The following is a 20,855-nucleotide window of genomic DNA, read 5'->3' as shown; positions in this document are numbered from 1 at the left end:
ATTATTAAAGGGGTTTTTGTAACAAGTTTTATATTATGTTAGAACCATTATAAAATTGTTGTGAAATTGTAAAATGAACAAACATGAAACACCATTGGTTGCAGATATAATTGTATTACAAAGCAGCATTTGGAGTAAGGCAATATTATTATTACTAAGACACAAAGCTCACATTGGCTAGAAAAATATGTGCTTGAATTCAGACAACAGCGATACAAAATACAATTCAACAGTAAACGCCACATTTGACAGGACAGAAATATTTGCACAGTAACATTAAGCGCTAAATTATCCACACATCAATGATAAATATGCAAGCAATTCAACGACAGTTTTTACACAGAGATCTCTTGTAGAATGGAGTGCCACTTTTTAGCAGACAAGGAGCAAGAATGAGGAGTGTTACCAGTAGATGTAAAACAATGCACCAAAATACAACAAAAGTAGAAAATGGTGTAAATTTATGTTATAACTAGAATTAGCTGGAGTGAACGCTGGTTATGCAAAGCAGCTTTACATATTTCTTATATGTTTGGATACATTTCATTTTCCATAAATTCAAGTACTTATAATAAAAATACAACCGTTTCTCATCATTTAAAAAACTATCCTGAGCCGACACTCATCTAATCTTGTGTTACAGACAACAGCTAAATTAGGCACTATATTTACTCCGCTTTTCCATTTTTCTTTTAAACAACCTGAGCACAGTACAAGTCATTTTAATTGGAGTAATTATTGTTTTTGTAACAGCACTCCTGCCTTCAACCACATGAGGGAGTCATAAGATTAAATATTGCAGCTTTAAGTGAGGTCTCAAAATGTCATATTTAAACTTCATTATACGAGTTTCACTCTCCCTTTGCTCTGATGCAGTTGGACTGTATGTGACCAATGGAATGTTATAACTTATATAATATAATTTATTAACTATATTTTCAATAGTCCAGGGTCTAACATCAATACTACAGTGGCTGAGAGAGTTGCATCCAGTTTAAAAAAGGTGCACTAGGTAACTTCTCTGGTGAAGGGTAATCTACAAGCTTGTTGCTATGGAGAACAGATTCCTACTTTTTGAACAAATTGGAAATCTATCCATCCCTAATGGAGATGTAATGACTTAGCCTAGAAATCTTCCATAGCATCACACTACACCTAATAAGTCCATCAGGCCAAGTTACAAGTCTGATGATGATGAAATGCTAGATACATTTATCACCGTGCTGACGAACATTCCAGGCAAAGATATAACATCTTTAATATTTTAACCAACCTCCACGGAAAGTTTAATCTAGAGCTGTAGAGGACAAAGGATAGAGTAGGTCACATGGTTGGGCATAGTTGCGTGGGGGCAGGTCACAAGGTTTGGGGGCGTGGTCAGCAAAAATCACTTTAATGGAGCGAATTTGACCCCAGGCCAGTCATAAGTGTCTGGTAGGAAAGAATCATACTCTGTGTTCCAGACTGTGCCCCTCACAAACCTGTTCTTATCAATCGGCTCTGGGTAACGGAACGCCATACCCTTTGCGTAGACGAACTCCATTACCTTAGGAGAGAAAAAAAATAAAAACAGATAAAAAAGTGTGTTATTCCCTATTTTGAGGTAAATTGTAGTTGGGATTTAATTTACTATTTGTATTTAAAATTGAAATACCATTTATTTCATGGACAAGCATGATATATTGCTACAGAGAAATACAACGATGAATGATAATACTGAAACTATTTTATGCCACTGACACAAAACAGGATAATCCCAGTAAAACATTTTTTATGGACAGTATCATTAAATGCCATGAGCTACAGCGAATGAATCACAGAATGAAGCGGTAACTGGCCATAGGAGTTACTTATTCAACCCTATACTGGTCAAATTGTATCGTATTATAACCAAAATAACAAAAACCTTTCTACTATTGCAAAGAAAATCTGCACAGGATAAATATTGAGTCCAAAAATATTGTTCCAGGTTTCATATATTGAACTACACATCAAATTAAAAAGGTTATTACTGTGACAATACTACAGTACCACTGTACATAGGCCTGTGTACAATAGTAGAAGAATTATGCCTCAACATGTGACAGTTTGGCAAATTGGCAGCTCATTTCTCAGTCTACTAAGCATCACATGCATTTCATATTTTTCTTTTTTGCAGAGCTAAACTATACTGTTATTTGGCCTTATACGACACATCATTACAAGTCTAATGTAAAACTGTAGAAACTCTTCAATACTTGCCTTGATCGCCATTTGAACAGACACTTCTCTGATGTTGGACAGTGGAGGATACAGTCGTCCTTCTGCAAGTTCTTTATCAGTCAATTGTTCAGCCAGGTTCTGCAAAGAGAAAATTATTATGTGGTAAATGATACACACAGAACGTGATCACATTTATATATTGTTTAACATTTACTGAACATTCAAAGCATTTTAAATTCACACACCACTACAGATGCATCATCAAAAATATCATTTCAGAAAGTCAAACCCGTATATTATATAGACCGATTACACATGGTTGGGCTTGAAATATTTCATTCTAAGTATTGAGTTATAGACAGACACATTTCAGAAGCCTGACATTTCTGTTTAAAATATCATTTTTTATTGATCTTATGCAATATGCAAATTTTCAGAAATTCTGGATTTTAGTTTTCATTATCTGTAAGCCATAATTACAAAAATTCAAGAAATAAAGGCTTGCAAGCTTCACTCTGTCTATACAAGACATGGGTTTCACTTTCTGAAATGAGTGTATGCATGATGAAAGCAAAGAATGTAGGAGGGCAAACACACTTATACACACGCACGCACACCCCCACAGACACACAGATACACATATACTAAAGAGTTAAGAGTATTAATATGTAAATTACCTATGTGATTGTAAATTGAGCATTTGGACCGAAACAACTGTCTTCAAAGTTCCATAGACAGAAACTGTAATAGTAAGGACTGTCTGAACTCAATATCAATATTAGTACCAACTACACTTGTTTTATAAATTTAAATTTCAGGCCTAAAAATGATAATGGTAAAAACAATTTGATAACTTATGTCTGTCAATTATCAGAGATAAACCAAAGTGCACCAAATTTTAAAATGACAATATACAAAGCCGTGGAGCAGGTTAAAATCTGCAAATGTCATTATAATTTGTGAATAAGACTGGTATTCCATTGGATCTGAAAGTAGCCAGAGTTGACTGATGGCAACACTAAACATTCCCATAATGAAGCGAGCTCAGACCTTTGCAGCTTCTAAGAAAACTGTGTCACTGATGTGTCTGACTCCACTGAGGATCACAGCCAGAGCCACACCTGAGCCACAAAACACAGAGAGAAGATACATTCTGTTTATATAAAGCCGCATTTTATTTTTGGATTTTTATTTTTACCTGGGAAGATGTATGCGTTATTTCCTTGTCCTGGAGTAAAGACTCTTCCATCGCTCAGAGTCACTGGACCAAACGGACTTCCACTGGCAAACAGACATCTGCCCTGTTGTGGAGAATATAGAAAATATAAAAACAAATTACAATAGAAATTAATTACTGATAGTTGTCATGTTTCATTTCTATCCAGTTTAAACAAGATACATTATTGTAAAAGTAGTATTGGGTTACTACGTGGTACAAATCACTTGAATAGACTTAAGAAATTACGATAGAGAAGTGTTTCTCAAACCGTGGTGCTCCTTCAAGTTTCCTTTGCAGCTCAAATATTTGCTGAATTTGTTTAGAACTAGTATAGAACATGTTTAGTGCCATTTTAGACCTTGTTTAGCTGTAGTTTATACGCGGTTTAGATTTGGAAGCACTTGGAATGCAAAATATTTTCTTAGGTGGTACTTGATGTCAAAAGTCTGAGAACTATTGCGATAGAGTAAATATCAAACTAGATCAACTATCCTAAAACCATCGATCTTTCTTTTTAAACACAACATTGCTGAAATGTACTTCTACTCAACTGGTGAGAGTAAAAGAGAAAAGCCAACTCAATCTTGCATACATACATCAGTGAGAGCGTATGCGTCGTCAGCCGTGCATTCTGCTTTAGCGGTGGGGTTACTCAGGGCAAATATAATTGGTCGATCGTTCAGAGCTGCCATGGCTTTAATCACATCTGGAGTGAAGAGTCTACCTGCTCCTGCCACACCTACAAACATGAAAAATGTATAAATATTAGTTCTTTTTACCATTTTCCCAATTTTCTATAGTAATGACAAAATTAAGTTTCTTTGTACCGATGATAGCGGTGGGTTTTATAGTGTTCACAGCATCTAAGAAGCTCTGTACGTTTCCAGGACTGTCGTGGACAAATCCTTCTTGGTTGGCATCTGTGTCAGATCTTTCCTGAAAATAATCAACATAAAACAAATAATGTAATAAAAACAATAAGACTGTAAATTGCTTTCAAAAGTACAAAATACAGATTGGATTAGGATTTTAGTAACAATTTTATTAACACTGTATATATCCTCAGAAAATCTTTAAATCAAATACTGAATGTACTGGTAACAACTGTGGTCCATGGTGATGTTATGGCTTAAGTCTTTGATCTCATTTGTAAATTTGCACCTGATTTTCTCTGTGGAGATGGATGAGATTAAAGAAGTGAACCCGTTCACTGTAAAAATGCATGTAATACATGCAAGGTATAATTGAGCAAAAAAAAACCCTGCTCTATAAATATAAATAAAAATGCTAGATAAGTTTAATGCCATACTTTGTAACATTCTTAAGTGACAGATCCTAATCAGAATGAGCTCCTCACTTTGGGTTGCCAGATCCTACAACTAAACCCAATCAGCAAAAAATACAAAATAGCTGTGATATGGCATCCATTTTTTTATGTGTCCTTACCTTCACTAAAAGTCCATATTTGTCAAACATCCAGATCTTCTTTTGTGCTTCTGCCTGAGTCATTCCATTCTCCATCATCGCCATGACGATCAGGTTAGCAATGCCCAGAGCCGCCTGAGGAATAAATATGAAAACAAAAAAAGTCAATACAAACCAACACTGCTCCTGGTTAAGTTATTCAGTCTGTATTCAAATGATGAAAAGAGTACATTAAACAGACAAACTCAAATTTAACTTGCTAAGCCAAACAACTTGGACAAAATATCTAATTACGATTTTTTTCCCAAACACTGGGACTGCGATTACAGTTCTGATTTATGTTTTAATAAACAGGATTCTGTTCAAAGTCCACATTTTAAACGCGTCCAGAAGAATTGACAAAAAGACTGAAATATGACTGACAAACAAGAATCACATTTCAGAATATGTTTGTACAGATCTAAGATACAAGGTTAGCAGTTTTTACATAGCATAAGACTTTAAGAATTTAATTAAATTTTTTATTTTTTTTGGCTTGTGGAGGAAATTGTGGTACTTAAAAAATCGCAGCCTTTGTGATCTGTTAATTTTCAATTTGATTCTGATTTATCTCGCAGCCCTGGCGCAGGTGTAAAAATTGTTTCAGAACATGTTTTGCAGGGCTTTATTACTGTGGAAAATGTTACGTAATCTGTTCAATCATACTTGTATTCACCACTTCTTAAATATTGTTCTGATTTAAGAACTTGCTTGACCAACAATTTACAACAGTTAGATCTTTTGACCAGCAGGAGGCAGCAAGTTTAAATATTTTAGAGGGGCTTTCTGGAAAGAGTAACCATAGCAACCAACATAACATTTACCTCTCCAGCTCCGAGGAAAAGCACCCTGTGTTCAGTGATGGGTTTGCCCACAGCTCTCTGTGCAGCTAACAGACCGGCTAGAGCCACAGCTGCTGTACCTGGAAATACACACCGAGACAAAGGATCAAGTTAAAATACCAAATATACATTTAATACAAAGGCCTTGGGTATGTATTTACTGTATTTTGTATTATTGTTCCTTGGGACAAATTTCATATGAAATGGGGGGAAAGTAAATATCATACTTAACTTGCAGATTATTGTGGTGTGGTTAAAATAATTCTCATGAAATTACAGACCAGACGTGGGTGTGGCAAAAATGTTTTATTTTTTCCCCTCCTATTAAAGGGACTGCAATTTTTGATTATATAAGATTAAATAATAATATCCAAAGAAATAAAAATGGCATTAAATATTTTAATTTTGTAATGCAATTGCTATTTAACATATAACATAGTCAAATGTCTTCCTCAGTCAGTAAAAGCATCTGCTTTGGAACAGAATTTCGACTTTGAAGCATTGGCTGTAGACCTCTCAGTTAAAAAAAGCCAAGCTGGTCACTGATGATCAGAAATGCCTGAATCTCAAGAAAGACCAGCATATACCAACTACAATATTAACATCCTAATTTACCTTGGATATCATCATTGAAGGTGCAGTACTTTTCCCTGTATTTCCTGAGGAAACGGAAGGCGTTGTGATTCCCAAAGTCCTCAAACTGGATGAGTGTGTCCTGTCCGTACTTTTCCACCACAGCCTCCATGAACTCATCGATGAGGTCGTCATAGGCCTGGGTCCGATCTCGCTTCTGGTACAGGCCCATGTACAGCGGGTCTTTGAGCAGGGTCTGAAAGTAAACAGAGAACATATTTTGTTATTATTAAAAACACTGACACAATGGAGTCTGCTCCACAGGTTAAACATTTAAGCATTTTCCCCGTCTCGAAAAGAGTAATAATAGTAAAGCATTTTAAAGAATTTCAAGCATGATTTGAATTAAGGCTGCATTAATCATAATCAAATCACAATTTGACTTGTCACAATTAGAAAATCATAAAGAATGCAATTTCCCTAACCTTTTAGTGTGATCTACTACAAGTTTTTTTATTAGTTTATTTTAGTTGTAATGGTCATGCGTAAAAAATGTTCACTCTGCAGTGTATTTTAACGATTTCTTTCTATTCAAATCTTATAGCTACTCAAAAATATATACAATTATGGTAATACAAACCCTGAATAGCTTTTTAATATCTTCTTTGCCAATACATCATGTGTACCATTGTGTTTTCAGCTCTGTTTAGGCACCATTTTGAGTACTTTTCCATCATTCAAAAGATGGAACATTTTGTTAGGAATTGTTAATCGCTATGGGCGGTGCAAATTCTTCAGCATCATTAAAGCAGCCCCTCACCTCGTTGTCCGTGCCGACATCAATGACCACAGGCAAACACTTCTCTGGTCTGATCCCTGCACAGGCCGTGTACAGACACAGTTTACCCACAGGAATCCCCATCCCATAAACGCCCAAGTCTCCCAGGCCCAGAATACGCTGTCCATCGGTCACCACCACCGCCTGCACAAGGCAGACATGAGCGATCAGAAAACACATGCAAAACTATGACATCTTTATTTATTTAACATTGCACATTCAACAATATATCCTCTTTCAAGAACAAAATATCCTCTTTTTTTATAAAAAAAAAAATCTTCTACCTGTAGTTTAGACCTTTACAAATTCTTGTATTCATTCAGTCAGCATTCAGTCTCTCAAATGTTAATACAACTAGAGTTGCTTACAACACTTGTCAGAAAAGAATCAATTGCCTTGTGAACATGGAGCATAACTTTGTTCCCAAAACAAAGGGAAAAAAAAAAGTTTTGTGAAGTAGACAGACGTAAGACAAAGCTTGGGCTTGACATATAGATCGACAGGAAAAAAGACCAATCAGACGCAGCGTTAGGCAACTCTTTACTCCCAGCTAACATTTAATTGGTTTAACACTGGCATGCAGTTTTGTATGAGGAATTGTGTCAATACAAGTGACTTATACTGATGTATATAATTGTTTTTGGCTACTCGCTGTGATTGGATTTAAAGTAGACGATAACAATGGAAGTGCCGTGTGCATGTGGAGTTTATAGATTGCTAAAAAAAGCGTCCGCCAGATAATATCCATCTTCTACAACGTAAGGGCAGGGATTTACAGAGGTGCATCCTCTGCTATAAATGAACAAGTGCTGTCATTTAGCGTGCATGTGTTTGATATGTTCTCAAATCAGGGTGCGTTTGATAATATTTAATATAAAATTTGTACTCACAGCAACTCTCGTCTCTGGCCAGTTGTCTAAAATGGAGCGTATGTGTCCTTTGTCCTTAATGGAGATGAACAGACCTCTGAGGAGAGAGAAAATAAATTAATGAACAAAAAATATATAAAAATTAGGACCGCTGCCATAGCATGCCAAGTGTTTGGGTTTTTTTTGTTGTTTTTTTTAATGTGCTTGAAAATGTACACAACAAAACGACAAAAATAAGCAAGTGAACTTTCGCACTAGTGATGCATTACAAAATCAATTAATCAATTTAACTGTAGTTAATAGCATCATTTAAAAATGGGCAAATACTATATTATAACCGATTTTGGACTCACTTGGGTCTCCTGAATATGTGTCCATACTGTGTACAGGCCAGACCCACAGTGGGAGTGTAGACGATGGGCATCAGCTCTTCGATGTCCTCCATCAGGACTCTGTAGAAGAGACGCTCGTTTCTCTCCTGAATCCCCATCAGGTAAATGTATCTAAAACAACATCAATATAGGCAAAGTTCTAACAACCAATGGTTACGGCAGCACAGTTATGGCAAAGAATCACAATTATTTAGGGTGATAATTTGAAAAAAATAAAACCCAAAACAAACAAACAGCTCAAACATTCACCTGTAGATGCAGAATAAATGATATCATGTATGTATGTATGCAAGTCAGGTTTTAAAAGCCACTGAAGATTAAAAGGTCCTGTATTTGTGCAAAATGTGTCTTGCGCCAGTACAGATACATAGTATAAGCAGCTCTTGAAGTCAAAATAAGTCCACTGTGTGCTGTGTGCATCCAGTTAATATGCACTTCCTGATTATCAGACAATAACATGCATTCTAAGTATACTAGTTGCTGTCATAAACTCATGACGGTGAATAATTAGGATGCTCACGCTTGATATACACAAGGTAAGTGAGGAATAATTTTGGACCATTGCAAACCGCTAAAACTAAACTAGTTCTGTTTTTCACATAAAAAAATAAATTAAGTACAATGTCTTTAAGTTTGTTCCAAGTTTCGAGGGACCAAATGAGAACTTGTATAATTCAGAACAGACTTTAGTCGGCTAAATATTGACATTTTCTTCCAGGCAATTCATGTAAACTATATTAAAATGTGATTAACTGCTCAGCCCTCATCACAATAAAAGAAACACGCAGCACTCACTTCTCTAAAGGATCGGTCATTTTCTTGAGGTTTTTCTGGAAGCGCATGGCCTGTGTGTCCTGCGTCTCAACTTTAGGGGGAAGCAGACCGTGGATCCCCAAGAGCTGACGCTCTTCAAGAGAGAAAGCCATGCCCTGAAATAAGGGGGGAAATGATTTTAGTTTTGATACATAAATGTGCATGTTCTAGGGTCATTATCATTTAGTTGTTTAGTCAATTAACTGGTGGAATATATTTGATACGTCGATTATTATTTAATTTAAATTACTATAAGGATTTATATGTCCAACAGCAGAAAGGAAAGGGTATGAAGTGAGTTAGCTGAAGATTTGGCAAAAACTTTTATCACAACAGTTTTCACAAAAGCTGGTCTGCAGTTTTAGACACCCCCAAAGTAGCAGCTCCAAACCGACCAATAGGGACCAGCCAGAGGAGAACAGCCCTCTGTAAAACATGAGAAGTGTTCCCTGAGCAGTGTTCATGTATGAGCTCGTGTGGAGACGGAGAAGGGAAGCAGGGGCAGAGAGAAAGTGGCTAAAACACATGGAAAACATCATTGTTGGCGGGGGGAGGGGGGGACACTGCTGAGTCACACTGAGAGAGCAGTTCACATAGTCCTGTGCTCACACTTCTTTTCACCAACAGGACTTCTAAAAGTATTTCTGTAGCCTCAGCAAAACTGTGTGTAATAGACTGTATTAACATTCTAATGTGTGATTTGAGGGTAGGGCCCTTTACAAGTCTGGGTCATAAGTTTGGATATTTCTTTTAAACCGAACCGATCACCAATAAAATCTGCCAATATGTAAGGCCAATTTTAATTATTTTCTCCAAATTCTGTAATTTAAATTTACTACAAACTCCCTGCAGGCTTTTTTTTTTTACCATAAACTTTTAAGAGAGCTGTGTAGTCACTTTTGTTATCTCTTTGTACTAATGTGATTCTATAGGCCCCATTTGAGCCAAAACAAAATATCTGCTTGTGCTGGAAGTTTAAGGCAGATCGCCAATTTGTTAAAAAGTGCAAATATCAGCAAATCTCTAATGCAAATGTTAAACCTCATAATTTGTTTTGGCTCCACAAACCTGTCAAATTAGTCCAAAAGTGTGATGTCACGTGAACACAAACAATCCACTCACCAGGTTAAATATGTGGCCGTGTGTTGATGTGTAAAATTTACTAAAGACTATTTCAATCATCCTATTTTGGTGTTGACACCACTGTATTTATTAAGGTCTATTATAATATATTTTATTATATTTAGTGAAATCTGATCTGTCAAAAAGCAGTTTTAAGAACTGGTGATACAAATTCGCCAGGGCTATAAACACCAATTGTGATATCAACATCAAATGACCAATTATCAATCCGTGTTAGGCTGCCATAATAATTACACTGTTGATTTATCTTTCCTTATATGAAACAATATATTCTGGAGCTCAATATTTATTGTGCGTACTTTTTCTTTGCACTAGAATTTTGGCCATTTTTATGTGCAGTAATACGATAAGATTTGAGCTGTAGCGAGTACAATAAATAACTGCTATGGCTAATTATCTGTGCATTCTGACATTTATTTGTTCCAGCTCATGTCACTTGAAAATACTTTATGCCACTGATAAAGACAGTGTCATTATTATTATTATCACTATACATTGTGATTCAAATTTTTTATTGTGACAACCCTCATTTTCATTTTATTTTATTTAATTTTTATTTATTTCGAGCAGATTAATGAATGCATGTATCCGGTACACTTAATGCTCATTTCACATATTTTTTTTCTTACTTAAGCTTGAAAAGGAATGGGAAGAAGAAAACGCATTAACTTTATATATATGCAATTTTTTTTTTCATTCAATTTATGACAATAAATGCAGCAAAAGTGTTACTAAAAAGTAACATGAGGCATTTTTAAATTGCAACAGAAAGAAAAACATACCAACACTGGTAAGAACAAGAATACAGCAGTGGTAAGGAAACAATGAGTATAAAGTAGAACCAACACTGATACAGAGAAAGTACAATATGACTTTATATTTAAACTGGTCTCTCTCTGTATTCAGACCAGGCCATGTCTTTATATAAAAACTTAAATTTATGAATACTTGGGCATTGCTTTTGCATGTTTCATGGCAATAACTTATTGAAGGCTTTGAATAATACAAGTACAGTAGAATATTTTACGAGGTTGGAAAATTTTAATAACTTGGACTGGATGAAAAGAACCTTGTGCGGTTCACAAGGTTGTTCTAAAAAACAACCTTGTGAACGATCCACACTCCTTGTTTTAGAATAGTGGCTTAGTTGAGCATTGGTAATTGTTTCCCCATATTTCAACACAATACGTGAAATAAGGGAGAACCAGTGAGAAGTATAATGTACGAGTGTATTGTGATCAAGATATTGTTTTGCTTTATTTATAATTGAGAGGCTATTGACCATTTTAGTTTTTATATACCGGACTTTGGCTTTCCATGATAATTTGCTGTCCAGAAATTTATCCTCAAACAAAGTTTCAATTTGTACAGCCTCAATTGAGGGTGTACAAGGGAACACTGAATTGACCTATTTGTCATATCTGTCCCAATCAAGAAATATATAAAAAAAAATAAAGAAAAATAATAAGAAGTAATCTACAGTTCTTTAAATCCACTCAAATTATTTCCATAATAAAATGTCCATAATAAACATATGTGACCTTTTGCCCTCTTAAGTATTCCTGTGGCTTCTTTTGACTTTACAGTGGTCAGAGGGTTTATATTTAGCACGGAATGACTTTTAGCTTGAACCTGACATTCTGAGTGAGGCTGGTTCTCGTGTTACAAATGCAAAAGTTACTTATTCCAGTTTTACTTTTACACCACTACTTTTACACCAGGATTTCACTCTATTTGAAATCCTGATTTAGAATCACTTATCATGATTTGTTTACAAACGTACTAATAGACTGACTAATCACAATCAATCATTCATTTCAGTCAGTTCAATTGGGCTGTTTAATAAATCTACAATCCTGTGGCATTTCAGATTTTGGAGAAATACATTTGATTTTGCATTATTTTCATATATGTTTAAAAGCCCTGATCGTTCAATATGAAGAAAAACAAACTCTTTGCCGTAGTAAAATTGTGAAGTAAAGAAGTTATTGTTACTTCTCCAGTCACACATATTCCACATTTATTGCCTATGATCCAGAATACACACTAAAAAACGCAGACAATCTATGTTATTTCCTCATTACAAACATACCTGGTGTTGTTGTGTGTTGTTTAATTCACACGTTTAATACATATATTTAGTTCTTCTCTCAAATAGAAAACACTGCGGGTTATTTTTAAAACATAACCCCCGCGATAAAAGAGGGACCACTGTAATAGTACTACACTGGCAGACTCACTTTGTTGGTGCGTGGGTTGAGCATGAGCGGTTTGCCCTTCTCTTTGGTGTGGGCCCATCTCACCGCAGACACACAGGGTCTGAAGGACGCACAGCTCTGGAGTCTGGACAGTCTGGACAGCATGGTGCAGCAGAAACTGGACAAACAAATCAAACAAATCGATATCAACAGACATTAACTTTATTATCAATTTCAATGATGTCATTACACACATGAGCTAGTTTAAATATAATCCACATGTACAGGGTGGAAAAATACAGAAAAAAGATAACTCATTTAAATCATACCAATCAACAATTCTGGCCATCTAACAAAAGGAGCTAAAATGTGCCTACAAAATCATGGTTGAAGTTCAAGTAGCCCCAGTATGCAGCCAGAACTAGTACGCATTATATTCTCAAAAAAATCCCTGAAAAATCATTTTATAAATTGCTTTAAATCTGAGAAAATAATATCAGTGAGATTGGTGGGTGTCTTTCACAATAAATTGGTCCAATGACGATAATGAGATGAGCTGTGTGTTTGGTTTCATAATCTATAAAGCATCAAATTATATAAAAGAAACTGCAATTTCTTATTTATTTATTTTTTTTACCAAAGGGAAAAGTTCATTTGTGAATTTAACTTGTATGGCAAGGCCCACAAATTATTGTTAAAATATTATATACTGGCAAATGCAGCCACAACAGCAAGACAAATACTAGAAATTGTGTCAACTGGGGGGAAAAAGCTATAATACCACCCAATTCCCAATCTCTGTCATATGTTATCAAAAATTCAATATGTCTGCTATAATTTGTTTACATTCCTACTTGCTAATGTACAACTGATTTAACCTGAACTTTTGTTACCATAGTGATCTTGCAGTTGACAGTGAACCAAAAGCTCTCCAGTTCAAGTGTTGCTTGGTTGGGTGTGATGTGAAAGTCTAATCCTAATCCTCTGCAGCGATGAGAAGGGCACAAGATCAGCGCAGAGACAAATCTGGATTATAAAGACACTCCAGTCAAATATGTCCTAGTACTAGTGTTTATACAGGGCCTCCTCCGTGTAATGTCTGGTGAAGAGCATCAGTATTGTGAGAGCTCTGTCATGCGTGTGACCCACTAGCACATTGTCACACACGCAGTTTAGAATGAGTCGGGAGACATGCAAAGGGAAGTTAAGAGGTCAAAAAGTCACCGTTTTCTTGTATTTTAAAATGGCAAATTGATACAGCATCAATATGCCTTGAGTAGTATATTGTCTATATAGTATATTGTGTTTGTATAATAATTAATTTACCTGGTCAGCTAGAACAACATGTTTTGACAAAACTTTACAAAGACAAGTGAGCCTGGAACCGTATCCTGTCTTCCCGATTTCAGACGGCATGATTGACAGGTGGATTAACCAATTAGAGAGATGCTTTGAACAGAATAAAGGTCAGGTCAGGCAAGTAATTAATAACAGTTTGAAGGTGCACTACGCAACTTTTCTGATTGCATGTTCCACAGAACAGCATTGAACTAATCGATCTCCATGGAGAAAAGCAGGTGATACCACAAGGCCAAGTTAAAGGTCAGATCTGTGATGAGGCGGCCCCAAACACATGTACAAGTTTAATGTCAAAGTGTGGAACATTCCAGGCAAACCAATAACATATACGTGGAAACAAACCCCTCACAGAAAAGTTACATAGTGCATGTTTAAATATAATTCCATATATTTTTGATTTATAAACTCCAGAAAGTAAAAATGTTCGCTCAAATCTTGCATTATTATACATTCATTGTGAAAACTGAATTGGCTGCTCCCACTGAGAGGAAGTGCAACTGGAGCTGTAAGCAAATTATACAAGAGAACAGCAACCTGAGCGTTTCTATTTTAGTGCTACAGTCACAACACAGAACGAACAGGGCACACTGTGCATATGGGCACAAGAGGGCACTGGAGGGGGGAGGGGCTACTACAGCACAGAACAGTTGTGGTCATGTGAAAAATGTCACGTGTAAACAGAGACCGCAGGTGTAGAATACATGGCCCAATGAACAGTAGCTCCATAGTTAAACATAGGTGGGAAAGATCGAAATATTATCACAATGGTTGTCTTGGAGATAAGCTAAATTAAAATATTGAGTAACTGAAATTGAAGGTTTGCAAAAAGCGTTGGCAAAAAGCAACAAATCTTAATAATTTTACTGTCCTATCTACTTTTTGTGCAATATCTGAACCTCAATTATACAATTTAAAAGGTACATTTATCACATTCTCATGCATGTTTTTATACAATATATTTTTCTTTATATTGTCTGATCAACATATTCACTCAATATTGTATCAAAATTGCCCCTTACTGTCACATCACCATTTAAGTAATGAATTAACCAGGATCCCTCCCAATACAGAGCATGTCTGTAAAGGTCTAACTTCCAGAGTAAGATCCCATGGAGAGTGAGGTGGGGTACTTTATTGTTCGCAGAAGAAATCATCTTTGCTCAGTTGAATGTTCTCCCATCCCCTTTTCTCAAATGCACCCACTACTCTTCTTCTATGCTCAGATTCAAACCATTAGCTTTATAAAATGGCATCAAAAGTGTGAAAGTTATCGTCAAATTAACTTGAGTAAAGCTGCTTCCCACCACTGATGTTGACCATACTGCTTAAAAAGGCTCTGAATCAGATTTTTTATTTAGGCAAAATGTGTCTCGTCTTGTATTATATAAGCAGCTCTTCAGTCTGCTGTGTACCATCTGAATTTAATTAGAAAATATTTTATTGTCCAAGAATCTGAAAGTGCACAGTTTGCATGCTGAGGAATCATTTTGGACCACTGCAAACCATTTACAATGAACTTCTGTTTTTCACATTTAAAAAAAAATCCTTTTTAAATCAGGTACAGCGCCTTTAATTTGCAACCACAGCTCAGACATCGAGGAAACATTAGAAAGCAATAAGCCAGGATTAGCTCAGTGAGAAGGTCGCCCCTGACATTGAAACAAAGTCTGAACAGCTCTGGAAACTGGGATTCAAATGGTCTAATAACAATGGCTTTTCAGGTAGTGTAGCATTGCCAAGTTGTGTTTGACAAGCCAGAGTGGAATATTCCGATAATAATTCAGTGGTAGTCACACCCAACCTTTTTTGTCCCCGTATACCTGACTGACACTGATCTAATTAGATTCAAATCATGGATGTGCAATTAATTGAATTCTTAAGCAACTGGTTTCAAATGGTCAAGACATGGCCAATTTTCAGGAAGAATGTGGTTTGGAGCAGACAAAATGTTATGTTTAAAATGCTGGCAACGAAACTAATATTGAAAGCAATTGTTCACTCAGTGTTAATGTCTGTTTGCTTGCCTTACAAAAGAAGGAAAAAATCCTAGCCTCAGAATGGTATTTGAGCTTCACATGAATGTATCTGTAACAAGTTTTTAAAAAGGTCCATCAATCATTACCTTCATCCATTGTTCACTATAATCAAAAACTTAAATGAGCCAATTGTAAACAACCACACCCATTTCCTCCCTTTCCTGCCACTCCAGTACTCAAAGATATTATTTGATCAACTCTTCTTCCTTCACCAGCCAGTCCCTCCTCAATGTAAAAGTATTGTCAACTCTACTCCAATTATTTATTACACTTTAAACAATAGGTATGGAGTTTAAATTCCTCATTGGAGGTAATGTTTATGAACCAAAAAGGTAGAGCAACAGGTTTGCACGGGGGATTATTGACATGGCTAGACTTTACACACACCCACATTTTTTGCTTAAGTTGATATTTTAAAGTTGCATTGCTGTTTATTAGGATCAAAGTTCATGTTATACTAAAGCTGTAAGTTGTTCATCACTTTTTAAGCTGTGCCATGGCAAATCAAGTGCCAATTACCACATATGAAATAGTAATTTGAATATTTGTTTATTATGTTTGCACTTGGCAAGGATAGAAAAATGGAGGGTTTGCAGTAGTTTAACACTTAATAGTTTAGTGAAAAGAGGCAATTAACGAGTAATATAAAAAATGAATAGTAAACATAAAGTGAATATTAAACAAAAATAGACATTGAGGTTAAAAGAAAATCATTATAAAGAGATGTGCAGACAGACTAGCATAAATGAAACAAGGCAATATAAAAACAGCTAACCGGAATATAAACTGCGACATCATCTTCCTCAATAAGTTTGCGTAAAAATCAACCAAGGACATTTATTTTAGAGTTATTTTGGTAACATAATCTCCTGAAATAACTTGTCATGCCTGTAAATTGTAGCACACAGCATTTGATCACTCGCACGCTGTCATTCATTGAGGCTAACGTTTCCATTTATTACAAACGGAAGTTGATAGCATCACGTTTTTAACACAACGAGGGCTCTACTTACCAGTTTAGAGTGATGTAATTCAGTGAAATCGTGGTAAAATTGTGTCCTTAACAAAACATGTTCCTTAGAGAAAGCAGGAGGTAAACAAGTGCGAAGAAAAACGTGATTTGATCCGTGTGACAGCTGCTGCAGAGTGGAGCAGACAAGACAGGCTCCACACGCGAAGTACGAGCCAGCGGACCAATCACAGGCCGGGATTCCCCCGCACGTTACCGTAAGTTTCACCACGCACAGGAAATATTGAGTTTAGTGTCGATGTCGTAATAACTATAGTAGATGTGGCTATACATTTTTATTACATTCTTATCAGAGAATAAAGAAATGACAAATCTCTTAAATACATTAACAGCACACATAAATTAGTCTTCCGATTCTGAGTAGTAGCCGTATTAGTAGTAGTAGTAGGAGGCCTAGTAGTAGTAATAGCAGTAAAGGTTGTAGGCCTATAGTAGTAGATAAGTACATCAAAGCCTTTACTAACAGTGCATGAATGAAATCCTACATTTGCATATGAAGAATAGTAGTAGTAGTTGTGGTTTTAGTAGTAGTAGTAGTAGTAGTAGTAGTAGTAGTAGTAGTAGTAGTAGTAGTAGTAGTAGTAGTAGTTGTTGTTGTTGTTGTTGTTGTTATGCTCTATTTGATATTTATTATGCCATACATAGTCATAGTTACTTTGTAGCCTGTTACATTTAACATTTTGATTGTATATATTTCTGTTCTTGACCTGTAGTAGTAGTAGTAGTAGTAGTAGTAGTAGTAGTAGTAGTAGTAATAGTAGTAGTAGTAGTAGTGGTGGTGGTGGTAGTAGTAGTAGTAGTAATAGTAGTAGTAGTAGCGGCAGTAATAATAATAGTAGTAGTAGTAGTAGTAGTAGTAGTAGTAGTAGTAGTAGTAGTAGCAGTAGCAGTAGCAGTAGCAGTAGTAAGCTGGAAGTAGAGGTTGTAGGTCTATAGAAGTAGCTAAGTACATCAAAGCCTTTTCTAATAGTGCATGAATGAATAAGTACATTTGCTTATGAAGAATAGTAGTAATAGTAGTGGTAGTAGTTGTCATTATTTGATATTTATTAAGCCATATAGTCACAGCCATTTATTGTAGCCTGTCACATTGAACTGTGCATTGCAGGCCTTGTACTTGGCTAGTAGTAGTTATTCTAGACATAGTAGTTGTAGTAGTAATAGTAGCACTAGTAGGTTAGACGTTGAGGTAATAGGCTATTTAGTAGGAGTAGTAGGCCTATATAGAGTAGCTAAGTACATTAAAGCTATGCAAAGCAAGTTTGGTCTATTGAAGCAATCCAAAACTGGACTTTAATTAGTTAGACTACATTACAAGTATGACATTTTAAAAAGATTTAGATCTGATATAAAATGACCAAAGAGAACAATCAGACATTTTGGTGTAATATCTCCTATAAAGCACCAGATTTAATAAAAGATTGAAAACATTTTTATTTATATTTCAGCAAAAACAGCAAACAATTCAATAAATACAGAGCGTTTATAAAGTGTAGATATTTTCTGAAAAGTTTAAGTACATTCTTGCAGTTTAAGTACAAAACCACGCAGCTTGAAGAAATCCTCCACAAAGTGACATTTAAAACTACACTTAAACAGTAGGTAAATCCATGCAGAAGTTACATTCAACAAAATGGAAGCATCCGAGGTGTACGAGGCACGTTTTGCTGACACACTTCAAATCATGAAGAAATCATTATGTATATTATGTATATTATTGCTGCTTTATTTGCAGAGGAATGTGTGTGGGAAATGATTAGCAAAACAAATCATTAAAGTGGGACTAAACACTTAAACTCTGCCCAAAGCCATATTTTAAATAAAGATGCTAAACTGGGCTGTACCTGGAGGAGAGGGGATGAGTGGCATTAGAGGATGATGGTTTAACACACTTCAAACTCCGCCCCTGCAGCCAGGTTTGTAATCAGAAACACCTGGATGTAATCAGAGCAGTCTTTTGTGATGTCACCAACTACTGGAAATTGCAGAGGCCACAGAAGGCAGCACAAACTTAGATTTGTGACCAGAAAGCTGCAAATTTACTTATAATATAGATAATATAGATATAATATAGATTTATATAGAATATAGATAATACTATTAATACACCATAATAGTACTATTAAAACACCATATATACTGACAGATACCAGACTAAAAAAAGTAAAAGTAGCACATGAAAAAATACTTAAGTAAAAGTATTAGAGTGAGAATGTTTAAAAATGTATTTAAAAAGTAAAACATAAATGCATTTTGCACAGATTTTAAGGTCTTGATTTTGATATAGATTTGCGAAAGCAAAAACTATTGAAATTATAGCTTTTTTCCTACCTGTTTTTTTTGTATTTTTTTGTTTGCTCAAATTTTAAACATTTTAATAAACCCCTCGGCCTTTTCAGCAGGTCTCAAACAATAATAAAACATACTTTTACCCTTCAGCCCAGTTAAAAAATGTAGTGGAGTAGAAAGTACCAGATACCTGCTCTCAAATGTACTAAAGTAAAAGTAAAAAGTATCCGCTTTTGGGATTTAGTGTTTAGTTCCACTTTAACTACAACAAAGCCAATTCTATACTCTTGTAGACTACACAACCTAGCATAACACTGCAAGTTCTAGATAAGAGACACAACATTGGAAGTCCTGTAAAACTCAAAAATGTGCTTCTTGTTCAATGTGTTGTTATAAACATGTTATACCTGTTGATTGGATATTGGCTGGTTTGCAATGGCTAAATCCTGATTACATTGTGCAGTTAATTGTACTATAATTATTGTTGTCTTATGGCAGAAACTGATTGGCTTTAACAATAATAAAACTCATTTTCATACTCATTCAATTCATTAGCCATTTCAGATGTATATGCAGAAAAGGAACAGCTTACAGACAACAAGCAATAACAAGAACATAATAAGGAGAGAAGTACAGTACATATGTAAGCAGGCACAGGAGCAAGGATAACATTTTGAGGCATTGTTGCAAGGCTGGCAGTTGTGTGTAATTGTGGAGCACATGTATTCACCTTGGCTACAAATGTAATTAATTTTAGTCCATACTACTTAATTTTTTATTTTCTTTAGTCGAGATGTAGACTTCGTTTAATACTAGTCAATGAAATACTAGGCATGTTTTAGTCAACCAAATCTGCAATAGATTCAGTCAGCCCAGTTAATTTTCATTCAAATAAGCGCGTTAATTGTGCTAACTAATAACTTGAATCTCTAACATGTACAAAGGGCCGGTCAGACGTGCCGCAGATGACATAACAACATTGTATAGACCAATAATATTTGATATAGATGTGGGACAGCCAAAAATGAATATTGTTAAAATGCAGATTTTTGTTGTAATATAGTCAGTCTAAGGTTTAGTCACTAATAAAAATGATCAGGTCAAAGATTTGTGATTTTGCCATTCCTATATTTCATGGCAACATACAATATAATCAAAAAACTGGCCCCCGTCCCCCATGAGAATACGACATCATCACATTGTGAAATCTGAAAACTACCACTTGTCTGTATTTCTATAAAATGAAGTTGTTTTTTTGTTTTGCTGACAGAAACTATGACAATATATAAGTTAACAATGGTCTGGTATTGATTTTAAAATAAGCTACTTTGATTTTAAAAACACTCTGGTCTTTCTACCCTCTGGACATGGTAGAAGAAGTGCTCAATTTTGCTACTTAAGTAAAAGTGCAGATACCAGAGTAAAAGTATTAGATGTATTGCATGAAAAAATCTACTTAAGTAACAGTATTAAAGTACCCCTTTAAAAATTAACTCAAAGAGGAAAAAGCAAAAGTATTTTTTTGCAGATTTTAAGGTATAAGGCTTCAAACGTAGTGATTTTGATCAAGATTTGTACTGAATTTTGT

At 35.3% G+C, this 20,855-nt stretch overlaps 1 protein-coding gene across 1 annotated transcript; it reads right to left on the bottom strand.

Moving 5' to 3' along the window:
* Positions 1–96: 96 nt before the first annotated feature.
* On the bottom strand, positions 97–17,106 carry me2 (malic enzyme 2, NAD(+)-dependent, mitochondrial). Its single transcript, XM_033973194.2, has 15 exons — positions 16,962–17,106; positions 12,596–12,731; positions 9,195–9,328; positions 8,361–8,510; positions 8,029–8,104; positions 7,121–7,282; positions 6,343–6,556; positions 5,710–5,807; positions 4,868–4,981; positions 4,249–4,357; positions 4,018–4,160; positions 3,401–3,503; positions 3,253–3,323; positions 2,242–2,340; positions 97–1,546 (listed from the first exon to the last, which is right to left on the bottom strand). The coding sequence occupies exons 2-15, from the start codon at positions 12,716–12,718 to the stop codon at positions 1,388–1,390; spliced, it is 1,755 nt and encodes a 584-aa protein (XP_033829085.1). The 5' UTR covers positions 12,719–12,731; positions 16,962–17,106; the 3' UTR covers positions 97–1,387.
* Positions 17,107–20,855: the final 3,749 nt, after the last annotated feature.

This window comes from Periophthalmus magnuspinnatus, chromosome 9, assembly GCF_009829125.3.
Source record: "Periophthalmus magnuspinnatus isolate fPerMag1 chromosome 9, fPerMag1.2.pri, whole genome shotgun sequence".
NCBI classification, from domain to species: domain Eukaryota; kingdom Metazoa; phylum Chordata; class Actinopteri; order Gobiiformes; family Gobiidae; genus Periophthalmus; species Periophthalmus magnuspinnatus.
The sequence above is the reverse complement of the archived record's forward strand: the minus strand, read 5'-3'. Positions and strand labels throughout refer to the sequence as shown.